This window comes from Mchenga conophoros, linkage group LG5 (assembly GCF_057382185.1).
Source record: "Mchenga conophoros isolate Kocher_MC1m ecotype Shallow Benthic linkage group LG5, M_conophoros_male_GT1.1, whole genome shotgun sequence".
Lineage (NCBI taxonomy): Eukaryota > Metazoa > Chordata > Actinopteri > Cichliformes > Cichlidae > Mchenga > Mchenga conophoros.
In genome coordinates this window covers 14,535,741-14,551,149 of record NC_140530.1, presented here as the reverse complement: position 1 = coordinate 14,551,149, position 15,409 = coordinate 14,535,741, and the positions used below count along the sequence as shown (strand labels likewise).

General features: G+C 38.1%; 1 protein-coding gene across 3 annotated transcripts; it reads right to left on the bottom strand.

Moving 5' to 3' along the window:
- Positions 1-484: 484 nt before the first annotated feature.
- LOC146573988 (rac GTPase-activating protein 1-like) lies at positions 485-9,663 on the bottom strand. Of its 3 annotated transcripts, XR_014892560.1 has the most exons (19): positions 9,459-9,663; positions 9,015-9,123; positions 7,809-8,011; positions 7,457-7,611; positions 7,136-7,205; positions 6,937-6,990; positions 6,703-6,780; positions 6,462-6,579; positions 6,164-6,312; positions 5,885-6,049; positions 5,684-5,779; positions 5,297-5,495; positions 5,001-5,106; positions 4,708-4,840; positions 4,418-4,526; positions 4,091-4,199; positions 3,057-3,134; positions 670-801; positions 485-577 (listed from the first exon to the last, which is right to left on the bottom strand). XR_014892560.1 is itself a non-coding variant. In XM_085275526.1 (17 exons), exons 2-17 carry the CDS (start codon positions 9,097-9,099, stop codon positions 3,059-3,061), a joined length of 1,905 nt encoding a protein of 634 aa, XP_085131652.1. In that variant the 5' UTR covers positions 9,100-9,123; positions 9,459-9,662; the 3' UTR covers positions 1,659-3,058. The 3 variants fall into 3 exon arrangements, 2 of the variants coding, with proteins under 2 accessions (XP_085131652.1, XP_085131653.1); XM_085275526.1 differs by lacking the exons at positions 485-577; positions 670-801 and having other exon boundaries at positions 1,659-3,134; positions 9,459-9,662; XM_085275527.1 differs by lacking the exons at positions 485-577; positions 670-801 and having other exon boundaries at positions 1,659-3,134; positions 9,015-9,108; positions 9,459-9,662.
- Positions 9,664-15,409: the final 5,746 nt, after the last annotated feature.

Here is a 15,409-nt window from a genome sequence, read left to right as displayed (position 1 = left end):
ACATAATTCATTGAAAAGAGTGTCAAAAACAAATCTGGAGGACCACTTTTCAAGCACATGCTTAGCCTGCTAAAGAAGCAGTTTATTGGCCCCGTTTACGAATATGCACGACCGTACCTTTGCTCGGCAAAAAACCTGAATTAACAGCTGGTTCAGCCCAGCTCCTTTTCTTGATATGATTTTAAAAGTATACCTCAATGATGCCTTGCCTAATTCACAAACAGGTTTTCCACTCTGAAGATCAAGTTCTCAAAACACAGAATTAACGTGTACAGAGCATTTCTCTGGTGCTTTACTTGACTTTTTTTCCTTCAGAGATGTATTGATTAGATGCGTTATTAGATGTTCGGATTTGACAGTCATCCATTTCTTTGACATCAACCTGACCTTAAGCAGACAATGGTGTAGACGGCGTGTACATGCCACACGGCCGAAAGGTTGACACGTACACTTTATTTTCACTCAATAATGGCAATAAGTAAACCTTGTGAATTGGGTAATTTATTGATTACATTCAGTTTCCAGAGACGGTGGTGGTAGTATTGTTGTTCCCTTTGCCATCACTGCCTGCAATTCACTGTATAAATAGAGGAATTAAACAGTGTTGTTGTTATGTGTTTACCAGCTTACACTGTAATTTATTTAAGAGCTCTTAATTGGACTACTTACTCATTTGGCCCTCGCTGGTCCCATAGCAGAACGGAGCTCTATCACTGCACACTGGGGCATGCTGGAATATGGAGCTACAGAGACACACTGCACACAGCCAGCTGTTTGATGTCTGCAACTGTAGAGCGTATGCTGCACCGTACAGCATAAATAAACACACAATCCCCCGATGAGAGGACAGATCGACACACAGGAGACCTTATTTCAGGCTAATGAACTATTAATGCTGATTTGAAATTCAAACATTTTTGGAGGGTCTTTTTTTTTTGCAGTCATTCGAGGCTCGCTGTGTGTGAGACAGAGAATGAAAGGAAGAGAGAACAAACCAATTTGGATGAACTATGCGCACACTATTTTCACATGCACGCACACACACACTCGACACAGCTGGGCTTAGATCTCTGAGGGGCTGATGCGTTGCTGAAGCTCTGTATTAAATGAGGCCATAGAAAATCTATGTCAATGGGTTCAGCCTGGCTTAGCACTCTCCACAGCAACTGTTAATGGAATAACTATAAGATGTATAAATGATCACTGCTTTAATTCATAATAATGTTGGACCTCATCGCCTGCCCATTCAGCCCAACAGATTATGGAAATAGCTGTAATGACTATTGGAACAATGAGCCAAATTGCATTATCATTCAGTGCCACGTCAGCTTTGGAATAGCTGGTACGGTGCTTTTGCCCTTTCACTGAAGATCTTCAATAGCAATGGCCAGCATTCAATTTACACCAGGAAAAATTAAGCATTAAACATGAAAGGTTTTAGGCTGTGCATTAATAACCTGCTGATTTAATAGGGTAATACTAATCCATGTTCAAGTATAAGAGGGTTTTGTTTAGACTGAATTACCAGTAACAAAATCATATCCTACACGTCTGGTCTTACATGCTCTACAGTCTTCTTTCAGCCGGGTTCCTCAACCCACATGTCTAACCTCTTGCACAAATACCACCTACCAACACAAAAGAAACACTCTTTGCGTTTTATTTTTAGTTCAGGCATTGACTTCCACGTTATATGAGCAAAGACAAAGGGATAAATGTTAAGATTCACAGGCTCTCTGATGAATGACAATCGTTTACACGTTATTTCATTAGAGAAAAAGAACCACATGAAGGAATACATGTACAAGGATGTATCAAATATGCATAAAATAATGCAGTATTACAGGATTCTTACAACCACAAACAGCAGGATGTAGTTTTCATAAGTCAAAATGTTTCAGTTTTTATCCAAATGAATATCCCCAAATGCCTTTATTTGAACCGGTACCATCACACAGAGATTTGCTACAGGTGATGATGAGAGCAGAAGACTGACTTTTCTTATCGTTAGTCTAATGGTGCAAGAAAACTACAAATACTTCACTGTGCATACATGCAAATGAGTTTTCACAGTAATACAATAAAACAGCTGAAGCTTTATTTTGTTATGACCGCATAAATGTGAGTCACAGATCTCTTGACTTAACCATCCCACATTAGTAGAGTAACTTCTAAATATCTGCTGATATATTAAATGAAAGGAGTGCCAGGATTTCTGACTGATTACGTACATAGTATACAGTATGGTGTCTTTATAGGTTACGATTGCATATGGAAAGTGGTGCAACAGCAGCCTCTAGTGGTAAATGTTACCATGTAGAAAATACACTTTGGTTTTTACAGTGTGCAAAAAGCATTCTAATTTCCCAGTGGGTATCAGTGTTTACACAGAATATATTTTTTAAGTATTTGAAAGTTTTTCTCAAAAAAATGCCATGATTGGTAAAGATCAGAGCGTGTCAACATGAATATATAAAACAAAACATAAAATCATTAAAACAAATGTTTAAATGATACGGCAACCAATGCTCTCAACAAGCCAATATTAGTGATTCTCACCTCTTTGTTCATTCTAGCTCTTTGTGCTTTTCATGTGTGCTGATGCATACCAATGACTTTCTTATGGTCTATGATGCATCCATGTAACTGTGGTTACAACCACATGTTCAGGGAGGGGGGGGGGCAGCATTGAAAACAGCATTAAACATCACATGAAGTAGGAAATCTCAATCCCTAAATTAGTGTGAGTATGGTTGCTCGGTCATTAAAAACTCTTATAATCAGAGACGGAGCCGATAATAAAACATTAGTGATTAAAGATACAAAAAAACAAAAAAACAAACCACAAATCCTACATTCTCTCATCTTTTAAAAAGAACAAAAATCTTGTTAGAAAGCTTTCTTAAAAAATATCTTCAGTAATTAAATTGGTAAAGTTATTGTGCTAAATTTGCATAGTCATATTCCAACATGATTATATAAATATACATATATATTCATTTACTGCAGTAAGTAACCTAGAAGCATAATGTAGTGAGGGGTTTTTCTTTCGTTACCATTACTTCAGCTGGGGGGAAGCAAAGAAGCTTCCTTGGCGATTACAGGCAGATGTCGCTTTGCTCTTGCTCCCAAATCTAAGGATGAAGAGGTCGGGGTTGAAGGGAGCACACAGAATTACAAGGTTAGTAAAAGTCATTTCAGACAAACAACTGAATCACTATTAAGATTATTGTTTTCAGGGAAAACCAGGAATCAATTCTTTATATGTGGACAACTGAGTTAACTTAATTTGATTATTGACTGCTCTCTATGCAGGCAGTCATGTTACCTACACGTGGCTTTTAGCACCCTGAAAAACTTTCACAATCCAACATTTTCCAATTCTCTCTACCTAAAATATTGAGAGACAAATTTCTGCATATCCAATCTGAAGCCTTTAGTTAATATCATAAATGCATAGGAATATCCACAAGATGTTTTATTTCCCGCTGATTAAATGACAAGAACAGCAATGGATCTGCTCTAGTCCAGAGTCTCAGTAAGTACTGCTAGTGGCACAGCATGTTGTCGTACTTTTTACAATGTGACAAATTGAAATGTGTCATGTCTCTTGGAACCTATGAGGGAAGAAACAGCTTCACTTTTTTTAGACAAGTATGTGGATTTTGAATGCTGAAGTTCCAAAATCCTGAAGTCTCTACATGATGTTGCTCACAGGATGAGATGTGAGGTCAAATATGTCCAATATTCTGTCGTTTTGCCAGTTGATGCATCATATACAGTACCAAATAAATTATAGCCAGAATCTTTTTACTTATGTATTTTCTTGATTGCTTATCCACCTCAGGGTCTTTGTAATAGTATACAGAAAAATAAACTGGAAATGTAAAATTTGTCTGTCTTTAGCTCAGAATTAAAGTGTGTGTTTTGGAACTTCCTGAAGCTTGTTATGTTAAGGGCAGAGATGTGAAAAAACGAAACCATCAGATGTAAATTTGACTGATTTAAACTGATAACATTTCAGTCTGGATAAGATGTATGTTCGATCTTGTTTACTGTGAAAAGAATTGGAAAAAGAGAGTGAACTCACAAGGTGGTACTGGAGAGGGTGTGCTTCATGCGCTGAGACAGTGAACTGGAGGAAGGTGTTTTGGCCATCATCTGGTGCTCTGGAGTAGTTACTGGCCCCAGTATGCTCACTACAGATAAACCCATAAATCAACAGAACCTCAATTTAACAAGACAATATTATCAAATCTGTTGAGTATAAATGCTGAAAAAAAGGATTAAGGTTGGTTGATTTGATTCGATTTTTATCGTATGCCCATTTGCTCCACCAGTTCTAAAATCTAATCAAACCCACTTTTATCGGGGTATTCATTTTAGAGGAGCCTTAATGTACCTTTCATTGATTTACCTTTGTGGTTTGGAGTGTCAGTGTTGTGAGCATTGTCAATGCTTGCATTATCTGGATAAGCAAACTGGCTCCAATAGCTGTCTGGAATACTGAGCAAGCGCTCTATAACCTAAGAAGACAGGAAATAAATCCATTATTTATAGTCGAACACACTGAAGGACAAACACTGATCACTGAGGTACAACCATATACACCCACACACACACACTATGTGCTACTTTATAAGACATGCATTAGAGTTCTAAACATAATGCCTATTCTGAGAAGCCAGTCCTTATTCTTCACTTTACCCTTGGTTGCCTGTTGGTGTCGTGCAGGATGGTCATAGGGTCTGGGTTAGGAACAGCATGACCTACAAGGGTGGGGCCAAACACCCTGGCCAGGTTATTTACATCCATCTTGGTGTCCACACTTCGAGACACCCTGATAATAGAAAGAAATTCAGTCTTCTTGAGCTGACCTTATAATGCAGATTCAAGATATTTCATAATTACAAACTGTAAATCTTGTGTGTTAAGCAGAGTAAATTAAAAAATAAGATAAAAGGATTCTTAACACGACTAAAGAAAGGAATGAAAATTACTTCTGCAGATGGATCATCACACATGCCAGTGTGTCTCGGTTTGGTTGAGGCAGCTCACTCATCGTCTGATACAACATAGCAAGACTGTTGTCATCATCCTGGATTTCTACAACATCCAAAAAAATAAATTAATAAATAATAAGTACATAAGATATTTTATATTCATGGATACTCTTCCCTCTTATCCCAGGCAGGAAATTCAACCACTCAGTGCAAATTCAGCTCTCTTAAAATAAAAGCGTCAAACATTCAAACACATACGAATTCCTGCAGGTCCTGCAGTCTCACGAACTCACCCGCTGCTTCCATGAAGGCTTTGTTGAGGTGGAAGGTGAGCAGTGGCTCTGGAAGGTTTCTGAGGAAGTCTTTGAGGACGCCTGCAATGACATTGATGTCTTCGACTTTGTTAAGAGGAGGTAGAGTCTTTCCTCTAATGAGCTTTTCCTTCAGCTCTTTCACCACACGCTCATGGCCAGAGACTCTGTACAGGCCAACCTGGGGTAAGGAGGAAAAAAGAAACTAGAGCTCAGCTCTCACTGTCCAGCCTTACTGTGACTCTGCTTTACTTTGAAGTAAAATACCTAATTAGATGGAAACAATCTACTGTAATCACTTAACGGAAAGGATTGAACTGTTAACATGCAAACAACAAGTAAACAGGGCTTCAATAATGCCTTTCCCACCTCATGTAGGCCTCTTTTTTCAATCTCCTTAATGCAGTAGATAACCAAAGCAGGGATCATTGGAGCAGTGAGTGGAGCAAAGTCAGCCAGAGTAGACTACACAAGAATTATATCAATTAATTACTATGTAGGTGTGAAAAAAAAAACAAATCATGCAAAATATATGGAATAGAAGCGATGAGACCAATAAGAACAATGTACCTCTGTGTTCTTGACAGGAGTATTAAGAGCAGTAGGATTACAGGGCATGGGACACAGGTCACGACACTCAGGATGGGCCACAGCCCTGCAATCCTGGCAGCGAAGATACAGCTTGCCAAACTTTGTTCTTCTTCCACATGACACACAAAACTCTGACCGGATCACCTTAGTGATAGAGGGAACACAACTCAATTAAACAGGCCAGTAGGGATTAAGAAGATAGAAATATAATCTCAGTTATTTACAGTGAATTCATTTTAGTCAAGAATTTAGCCGTACTGTTTTGGAGATGAAGTGATGTTTCTTTCCTCCTTCATTAGTTTTGGGAGTCTGGAGTTGGGCTGGAAATTCTGAGACAGGTGTTCTGGGAGCCTCGCTGACAGTTTCAGAGTTGTCAGTAGTTGGTGTATCAATCCAAGATGGAGCAACTGCACATGTAAATCAAACCCCAAAACACTGAGGAAACTCACCAGTCCAAATCACTTATTTCAAGCGTACATTGGTTGTTTGGTATGATCATGTTGCTTTCAAGTGTGTTCGTAAGAGGCTATAAATAAGAGATGAAGAAAATTCTTACCGCTCTTCTTTCTGCTGCGCGTCCAGTAGGGCACGGTCTCAATGGTGGAGACGGCCTCAACAGCGCCACCATTTACAGGTACAGTGATGGTTGTTTTGGCCACAATGGATTCATTCATCTGAAGTGTAAGGAAGGAGATATTTCATACTAATTCATAGATACAATCACCTAAACTTAGGCTTTCAGATCCAGACTTTTTTTAATGTTATTTAGCACATCCAGCTGCAGAGGTCAGTATTACCCTATCTGATGGGCATCCAGTAGAGCGAGGCTTCTTCACTGCCTGCAAGTGACCTTCTGAAGGTTTTCTGGAGGAACGCTGTGGATTGAAATTGAATTTTCAGAACCAAAGTAAATATCAAGAGACATCTGATGTCCCTTCTGAGACTGAAACATGTCAAGATGACAGAAAATAAAAAAAATCAATGCAAGAAAAGATTCATGTGTGCAAAATGTGATTTAAGGCATGACTCACTCGTTTCTGTCGTCTGCGCAATCTAACATTCTTCATCACAGATGAATCCCAGTCCTGCAGAAAACCACAGCATTTTACATTCACTTGGCCAATTTACTATCAATGTTTCTCAAAAACAAACAAAAAAAAAAAAACAACTATGCTGTCACACCATTTGATCAGCAGTTCTCATAAGATAAACCTTTAAGGATCATTTTACCAAAGAGTCATCCGTATGGTCGTAGCTGATGTCTGACACCAAAGAAGCTGATTCATCAATAGTAGTCAGTCTGTAAGACAGATCAAGTTAGTTGTCTGTGTATATGCCAAGTTTAAGAATAACACGGTTTTAATCACGCATATGAAATTCTCTCCCTTAAAATGTTCATGCATATGTGCTAACCTGCTACACGCAATAAAAGTTTAGCTTGTCTTTGCTCAGAGTATAGCCATTTCTTCTCAGCTTGTTTTTGTCCCTCTCCCATGCAAAGAAAAAAAGGAGAAGAAGAAGAAGAAAGAAACAGAAGTGTCTCCTTCTGACCTTCGGCTGGAGTTGAGGTTGCTATTTGCAGCTTGTGCTGCCTGGGAGTGGGCACTGAGGAAGGCCAGGGCTGAACGTTGTTCCTCACTGAGGAGGACGCTGCCACCGTTGTTCTCTGAAACCAGCAGCTCTCGGATCAGCTGTAGCTGCCGCTCCTTTTATACGCAAGGTTGAAAGAAACATAACTGTCAGTCAGCAACAAATTAATATTGTAATCTTCACAGTGAAATGGGCATCGTCATTATCTGAATATGAATCTTCATCTATTCTTTCTCCATCTAATTTCACATCAGCAATCCTGCTGGTTACATAAAGAAAGAGTAGAAAGAAAAAAAAACAGAGTAGCACTGACTAGCTTCTCATATACGGCCTCAGCTTTCTGCCGCCGGCGGATCTCCACGTCCACCTGGTTTCGAGCGTGTTTTAGTTTGACCTCCAAGGCTCCCCTCTCCGTCTCTGCTTTAGCCAGCATCTCCTTACTGGAAACTAACTCCTCGCCTGCCTGCAGCCATTTCTTGCGGCAATCCTCAAAGTTCACTGCCATCTGGAGGAACTCTGGAAAACAAGACAAGGGGATTGCTGTATTGCTGCTGTGCACACTATACAGTTCATTATTTTTATTACAAAATGTATGTATAAGTTCAACAAGGAAGATCTGTATCTCCTCATCTGTCCATTTTTACAGTGTTTGGCTGTTAGTCTATTTATTACATCACTTCTACTTTCCCACGCTGCAAAGCTCAATGCTAACACCATTGCTGTAGTCCAATCATCTTTCTTCAAACCAATTACCCTCAACTCTTCTTTAAATAGTACTGCTTATCTTTCATTCTCTCTTCCAGACTCCTTTGTGCAACCCACCTCCTCCCCATCCTTGCTTCATCCAAGCCTCCATCTTATCTTCAACGCCACAATCAGCATCTACACTCAAGGGGATCATGTCTTAATTCCCATCACTGCTGGGATTTTGTTCTGTTGTGATGGATCATTGGATTGTAATCGTCAAATAGCATAACTGAATTCTCTGTTACAATAAATCATGTTCAATTGCTTCTAATGATGGCTCCTAATTGAGATTTAGATCTGTTATTTATAATCTATACTATTTAGAAAGAGGACAAAAACATAAGATTGTTTGTAGTAAGTGAATAAATAAAAAATAAATGGAGATGATTGTGACTTTCTATTTATTTTACTAGACTCCAAATAGTTATTTCAATTTATATTTGTATCATCAGGTGCGTTATCAATATTCACTAGCTTTCTATAACCCTGACTGAGTGAACCTTTAAATTACTAATGCAGAGGCTCTATAATCAGTGCTGCTTCTGTGTCCATACAATTCATCACACCCTCTAACAAGTACTCGGATGGGAGGAGCAGGTTGGTGTTAATAAGTTGGCTGAAATACATCCACCTTAGTACAGCTACCAAGTATAACACAATTCCAGAGCAGACGCGCTTAATGCTGTTACTTAATGCTTACAAACACTGCAGTTTCACTGAAAGGCTTCTACAAAGGTGACTAATACCAAAGCTACGTAAGAAATTAACTTACGTGGTTCAATGCTCTCATTCAGGCCGTCGACCTGGGCTCTGAGACTCTCAAACTGGTTGTACAGGTTCAATGCTGACAGCTCCATGGTGTCTTTCTGTAGATGTGTTAGCTGAAGATTAGTGAGACAATGTTCCTTTCACTTTAATTACACTTCACACTCTCAGTAATGAATCAAGTCAAAATGGGCAGTCACGTTAGACAAAAGGTTTATCGTATGACAAATAAATACTAAGTTTGTTTCCTTGTTGTTTAAGCACTAATATTGGCATTATCGTCAGTTTATTCAAACACTCGCAAGCGGCTAAGCTAACTCCATGCTAGGTTTATCATTACGATGAAGTCACTGGCATGCTAGCGCTAACTTTAGCAGGCTTGAGGTCAGCTGACTGTGCAGCCTATCGTTAAAGTAACCGAAAGAACACTGAAACAACAAAAACAACGTACCTATGCAATAAAGATGTTGTAACAGTGTGACGGGCAATGTAATGTAACACAATCCGATGCTAAGAGGGACGCTTATCCCCACAGTAACAACAAAGCCACACCTGCCCGATTAAGTTTACACATTCTTCTCCAAAGTTCAAAATCAGCGCCGCTTTTCTTACTCGTCTATTGAAACCGGAAGTTTGTGCGCCCTGGCACCCCCATGGAACCGGAGTTGTAACTGCACCATAAATGTGCGGCTCTTTATGTCCGATACACATATGCAGGTGTTACGATCTGTAATATCCATTATATATATCGTTAAAATACATCAAATGCAGTACATAGACACATGTTTCATATAAATATACTCTATAAATTTCTTATTTTCTTTAGCCCACATAATTAAACATTTCAGTTACATAAAACATGCAAATTTTGATTTTATGTACTGTATAGCCTATATAATAAGTATGTAGTCCAATAGGTATAAAATCCAGAAAGCTACACAACATAGGGGGGGTTCATTTACAAACACAAGTCTAACTTAGTTTCACTCCCTTATTTTCTTAGAAAAACAAAAACAAAAACAAAAACAATCAATGCTTACATGCTTAAATTTACACAAAATGCCAGAAATCTGCAGTCATGAACACATTTTTCACCAACATCTCAAAAACTATTAAAGATTAAAGGTGAGTGGATGGAATGACCGCTATATTAAACAGTTTAAAGGTAATGTTTGAAAAGCACATGCCAACTCAGAGTGTAATGAAAGAAACAAAACCTTAAATAAACACTGCATTCTTGATGGATTTTTACTGACTTAGTGCAAGCAATCGTTGCCAGTACGATTGTTTATTATGTTATTATTACTCTATGTGTTAATGTGTTGCATCATCTGTTATAGGTTTCCCGTTCATTTTTAGTTGTGTTAAATACATAAATAAAAAATACAGTGAAACAATAAAACTGGGGTTTCTGACAGTATTCATCTTTGCTGAAGCTCCACATAACTGCACTGGACCACATCCACACATACAGATGTCACATTGCATATGGACAAAAATCAAGCCATGAAGTCACAGCTAAACCTCAATTTCCTCTGTATCTCATTGTAAATGTGTATAGTGAAAATACTGCAAAAATGCATGCTGTTCTATCTGTAAACCTTAATAATGTGGTCTGGGTGTTCTATGAATGTTCCAAGAACCAATAAACACAAAATAGTTTGAACTGGCCCTCATCTTCCAAGATGGAGTGGCACATTCCCTCTATGTCTGATTTCCTTCCAACCTTGACCCATTCCCTCTATGTCTGGTTAAACCCTTAAAATTGTGCATTCATATCAGTGTAGCAATGTGAAGAAAATACAGGCAGAACTAAGAAGATCCAGTTTTTCTATGAAAAATTCACTATGTGTATGGAAACATTGTTATCCTTTGCAAAAAAAAAAAAACAAGCTCACAAACAAAAATGCAGAAAATCTGTTCAAATTTAGTTCTTACCACTGTGTGTTTTTAGTCAACAACAATCCATATACTGCCATGCCTCTGCTTCTCTTTGCAAATAAACAAGTTTACCTCAAGCTGAAGTGGAGAAAGTGATGATGGTGTACGAAAGACGCCTGCATGAAACAGGAGGAGATGTGATGAAAGAAATTGAATCAATCAGGACGGTTCCTCAGGTTTGTGATGATCATTTGACATAAACTGACTGGACTGACCAACTCAGCTACAAGAAAACAAAAAGGTCACCTATGTTAATCATGACATAATCAGAGAAATTAAGGGTTTAAATCTCAAGACATGTACAGATCATAGTAAAGAACAACTTTGCATGTTCTTGGTGACTGTGAACAAAGTTTTGTGATAAATGAATGCAATCTATAATATTTGTGAATCATGAACACATTGCCATTAAGCTTGCATAGAGTTTCAGTGATGTTTAATAATGAATTCGTGTTCAGCACTTAGGTTTTCATATTTGTATTTCGGTTAAATATCAGTCTATTGAAAATAAAACAGCTAAAGTCAGGTGAGAAACCTCAAGCCTGCTTATTGTATGCACACAATTTAAATTTATCACCCATAACATACATCTGGACACCTGTATGGACGGCAATACTAAAGTAAATCTCACATAATTATGATATATTTATTTAGATCAGCATCTCGCAGTAGCCATAACTTATTTTCCACACTATGCTTAAAAGATCAAATTTGGCCACATCTCCCTCAACATTAGTTAAAAATAATTTGTTCATTAGATGTACAGTTTTCACAGCACTTGTAGAAAAAGCTCCTGGTAGCGCTCACACGTGAAAACCAAATTCGATTGTTGGCTCCTGCCCCCTCAACACGTAAACCTTAGCACCTTGACTCCCAGTGTCACCCAAGCAAGGTGAAGGGATAAACATGTCGGCTTTATTTATTCAGAATAAGTTTCCCATAGTTATCATATTTAAAAAAAAAAAAAATCTCATTTAGTTTCACAGTTTCGATAAGTATTTTAATAATTGTAATATTGCAATATGTAATGTATTTTAATCATCGATTCATCACAAAATATTTAAAGAAAATAAATCATCTTCGTGCGGAAAAAATAAATAAAATAAACAAAAAAACCCGTGTACAATAAAATTGGTGTACTGTGAAATATTGTCCGAGCGTTTAACTGCGCCTTTGATAAAGACGTTTCGCCCTTTTTCCCTACAGAATAAAATTTACCTGAAATGTATAACAAACGCCTGTTTATAATGATTTATGCCCAACTTTTAACTTTAAACTATTTTACAAACGCAAATTTCAAATTTAAAAAATAGCTATCCGTTACGCTTTTACAATAGCCTATGAAGGTTAGAATTTAAACTAAATAAGCTGCTGCATTTGTCATTTTTTATTGAAAATATCTCTCCGTAAATGTTGTAAAGTCAAATAAAACTGGCAAATTAAAGTAAATCTCTACACCGCACCAGCCTTTTTTACACAGTATAGCCTCATAAAATCGATACAGCTGTGACATTAACCAAAAACACCAAGATGTACCAGAATCCTCTTGCTATACCATGACCTGGTTACAGGGTCCAAGGAGTTTCCTTATATTGCATTCAGGGGATTCATTGACCCCAGACCCACTGCAGCTGACGACACCTTTTACGTGCTGCAGAGTCCGAGGGAGAACACCATTCCACCGCCTCACCAGACTCACCAGCTGGTATGATGGTGCTCCCTGCTGGGTCAAGCCTCCATTCTCAGGGCAGTGGAATCAGGACACTGGTTCCCTTCAGATAATGCCACTGCTGATAGAAGCAGCAGGATGAATTCATAACTGCGCAGTGCAGTACTATAATCTCTCCTCAGATTTGTCTGACGTCGGTTGATTGGACTGCTTTTAACAGTGGAACTCCATAAGGACCCAAAATGTGCTGCAAAAACAACTCAAAATTATGTTCTTAATTGTTTTTTATCGCAGAGCTCCTCCTTTCCTTTGGAAGACTTTCATTAGCAGCAAGGAATGGTGATCTAGCTGCTGCATGAATTTGGATGTCAGTGGGACAGTGGTGGTGCAGGCAAACTCTGCTTACACCTGCAAACATTTAATAATTACAAAGTAAAATGTAAAAAAAAGTGTTCTGTGGACCCCAACAATATGATATAGGATAAGGTTAGGCGATTGGACGAATATATCGACCACCGACGATAGTCTGAGGCTTTCACCGATCATTTGTACAAGAGCGATTTATTTATTTGCCCATGAGTATGTTTGGTAATAATGTTGGTGGAAGCTAAGAGAAGCAGTCAACAGAAAAAAATAATAGGGTTGTTTTAACAGCACCCTCTTCCAGCTGCGAACAAATTCATTCATTCATTTACTCAAACTCATAACAAAATAAATGGACTTGTGCCTGCCCAGCTTTCAAGCTTGGAGATGCGTTTCAAAAAAACATGTCCTGTAATAACACATAAAGCAAACCTGTGGCTAAACTAAGAATCATTTCGAAAACGAATATTACTAGTTCAAAACTGCCTTAGACCTTTGCTGTTCTTCATGCTATGGAAGAATGTCTGTCCATGACCAATTTAAACTTAAGTGCCACAAAAACACAGCCCTATATCAGTAGTCCTGTGCATATTCTCTATAGTAACAAATGACATTTGCACATTAACATCACACACAGAGAGTAAATGCTTTTTATTATGTGTGATAAACAGGACACTAACATGATTGGCCAAAAGTTGGAGAAAAGCCACAGTTGTCCTTCCCAAAAGGTTGATTCTGTCCATCTGGACGTAGTGGGAGAAACGTTTCGTCACTCAACCAAGTGACTTCTTTAGTCTCAGCTGACTGCAGGTTTCCCCAAACTTATAAACAGTACATTCGCACAATGACTGAAACCAGCCCACTAGATGATTGAGCATACACACAGTTGTCTGTATTTGGCTGAGATTCAGCACTTCAGCACACGTCTTCTTCTGCAGCTTTCTGAGCATCTCCTTCTGTGGACACGCCACTTCACCCATCACCACAGCAACCACCTCTTGTCCTCCACCAAGCCTCTAAAAACATACTGTTACCAACTTTACATATTATGTTAGAAAAACATACTTACACAGATAACGGTTCAGATGTTTCCTCACAGAGGAGTGGAGTCTTGCCTAGGATTTTCATCACTTTTAAAAATATCATTGCTCGGCACAATCAAAGGCATTGGTTACTACTGACAACAAGAAATAACCATTTTTTAGTAGTGGGGAGGGAGGGTAACAGTATGCAATATACTCAGTTTTAGGTATTCAGTGTTAACTGTAGCTAGGCTCAAAGTGTTAATGCTAGCTTATTTTAAAAAACAACATTGGCATATGCAAAAACCTAGGGTGGCACTACGGGTGGCAAGAGATTATTTTAGGGTGGCACATAACACCCTTGTTGATCCGCCCCTGAGTATAAGGCGGCTGTGGCACTACAAAGTGCTGTTTCTTTGTTATTTATTGTAGACTGTACTATTTTTTATTCTTTATCATGCTGTTGCAACACAACAGTTTCACTTGTGGTATCAATAAAGTATCTATTTATCTATCTATCTATTTATTTAAACAAACAAATAATCATCATGGGCATTTTTAATATTCCTGAAATGTATAGAACAAAAGTATTAAATGTTTTTATTTTTTTTAAGATTTTCACATGAGGCCACTTAGTTTGACATGCCTACCTTACTGACTGTGAGTAAATATTAGTCAGTGATATCAGTAACTTTTATATATAGACTATGCAGTTTTCACTATAAGTTTTATTCAGAGTAAGCCACCACAATATATATACTTCCTGCTCTTTCTGTGTATATTATTGAATGCAATACAGCAATGGGAAATTATGTGTGAAATTATAAAGTTGTGAAACAGTGAGTAATTGTGCCTTGTGTCTCGTTGCCATCATCGTGCCAACTGGGATGCAACCAACAGCATCATTAATCAGCAGCGGATGGCATATCTGGGTGTAGCAGGAGCTCTTTGTGCAAGATTTAATGACAACAACACACACACACGCTTTCAACTGCAGAACTTACATGTAAGTGTCCATATTAGAACAGTTTACAATTCAAAAAAAGGTTTTAGCTGGTTTATTTTTTTATTTTTTTAAATGAGCATTACTTCAGAACTGTCTGAGTACTTCAAGTCCACTATAGCTGATTTGAGATAATCAGATTTGTCAGTCGATGCGTCCTTTATGTCTTTATCAATTATTCATCTTTATTTGTACATTTCCTCTAGTCATGGATCATTTGACTGCCAGAATATCTCTTTTCCCCTCTAATCAGCAGCTCTTTCTTAAAATGGATGGACTTGTTCTGTCTGCAAGTGTAACCACACACTTGAGGAAAAATGAGACATAATTAAATTTGCAGTGCAGTTCTTTTCTGCAGGATTTCCCCCATTCTCTGTGTTGCTATAAGTGCATGATTATGATAT

Coding starts and splice junctions, on each gene's coding strand:
- LOC146573988 (XM_085275526.1), bottom strand. CDS start 9,099: ATGGAGCTGTCAGCATTGAACCTGTACAACCAGTTTGAGAGTCTCAGA. Junction 6,313..6,461: donor GCGCAGCAGAAAGAAGAGCG/GTAAGAATTTTC, acceptor TTACATGTGCAG/TTGCTCCATCTTGGATTGAT. Junction 4,200..4,417: donor TGACACTCCAAACCACAAAG/GTAAATCAATGA, acceptor GTTTATCTGTAG/TGAGCATACTGGGGCCAGTA.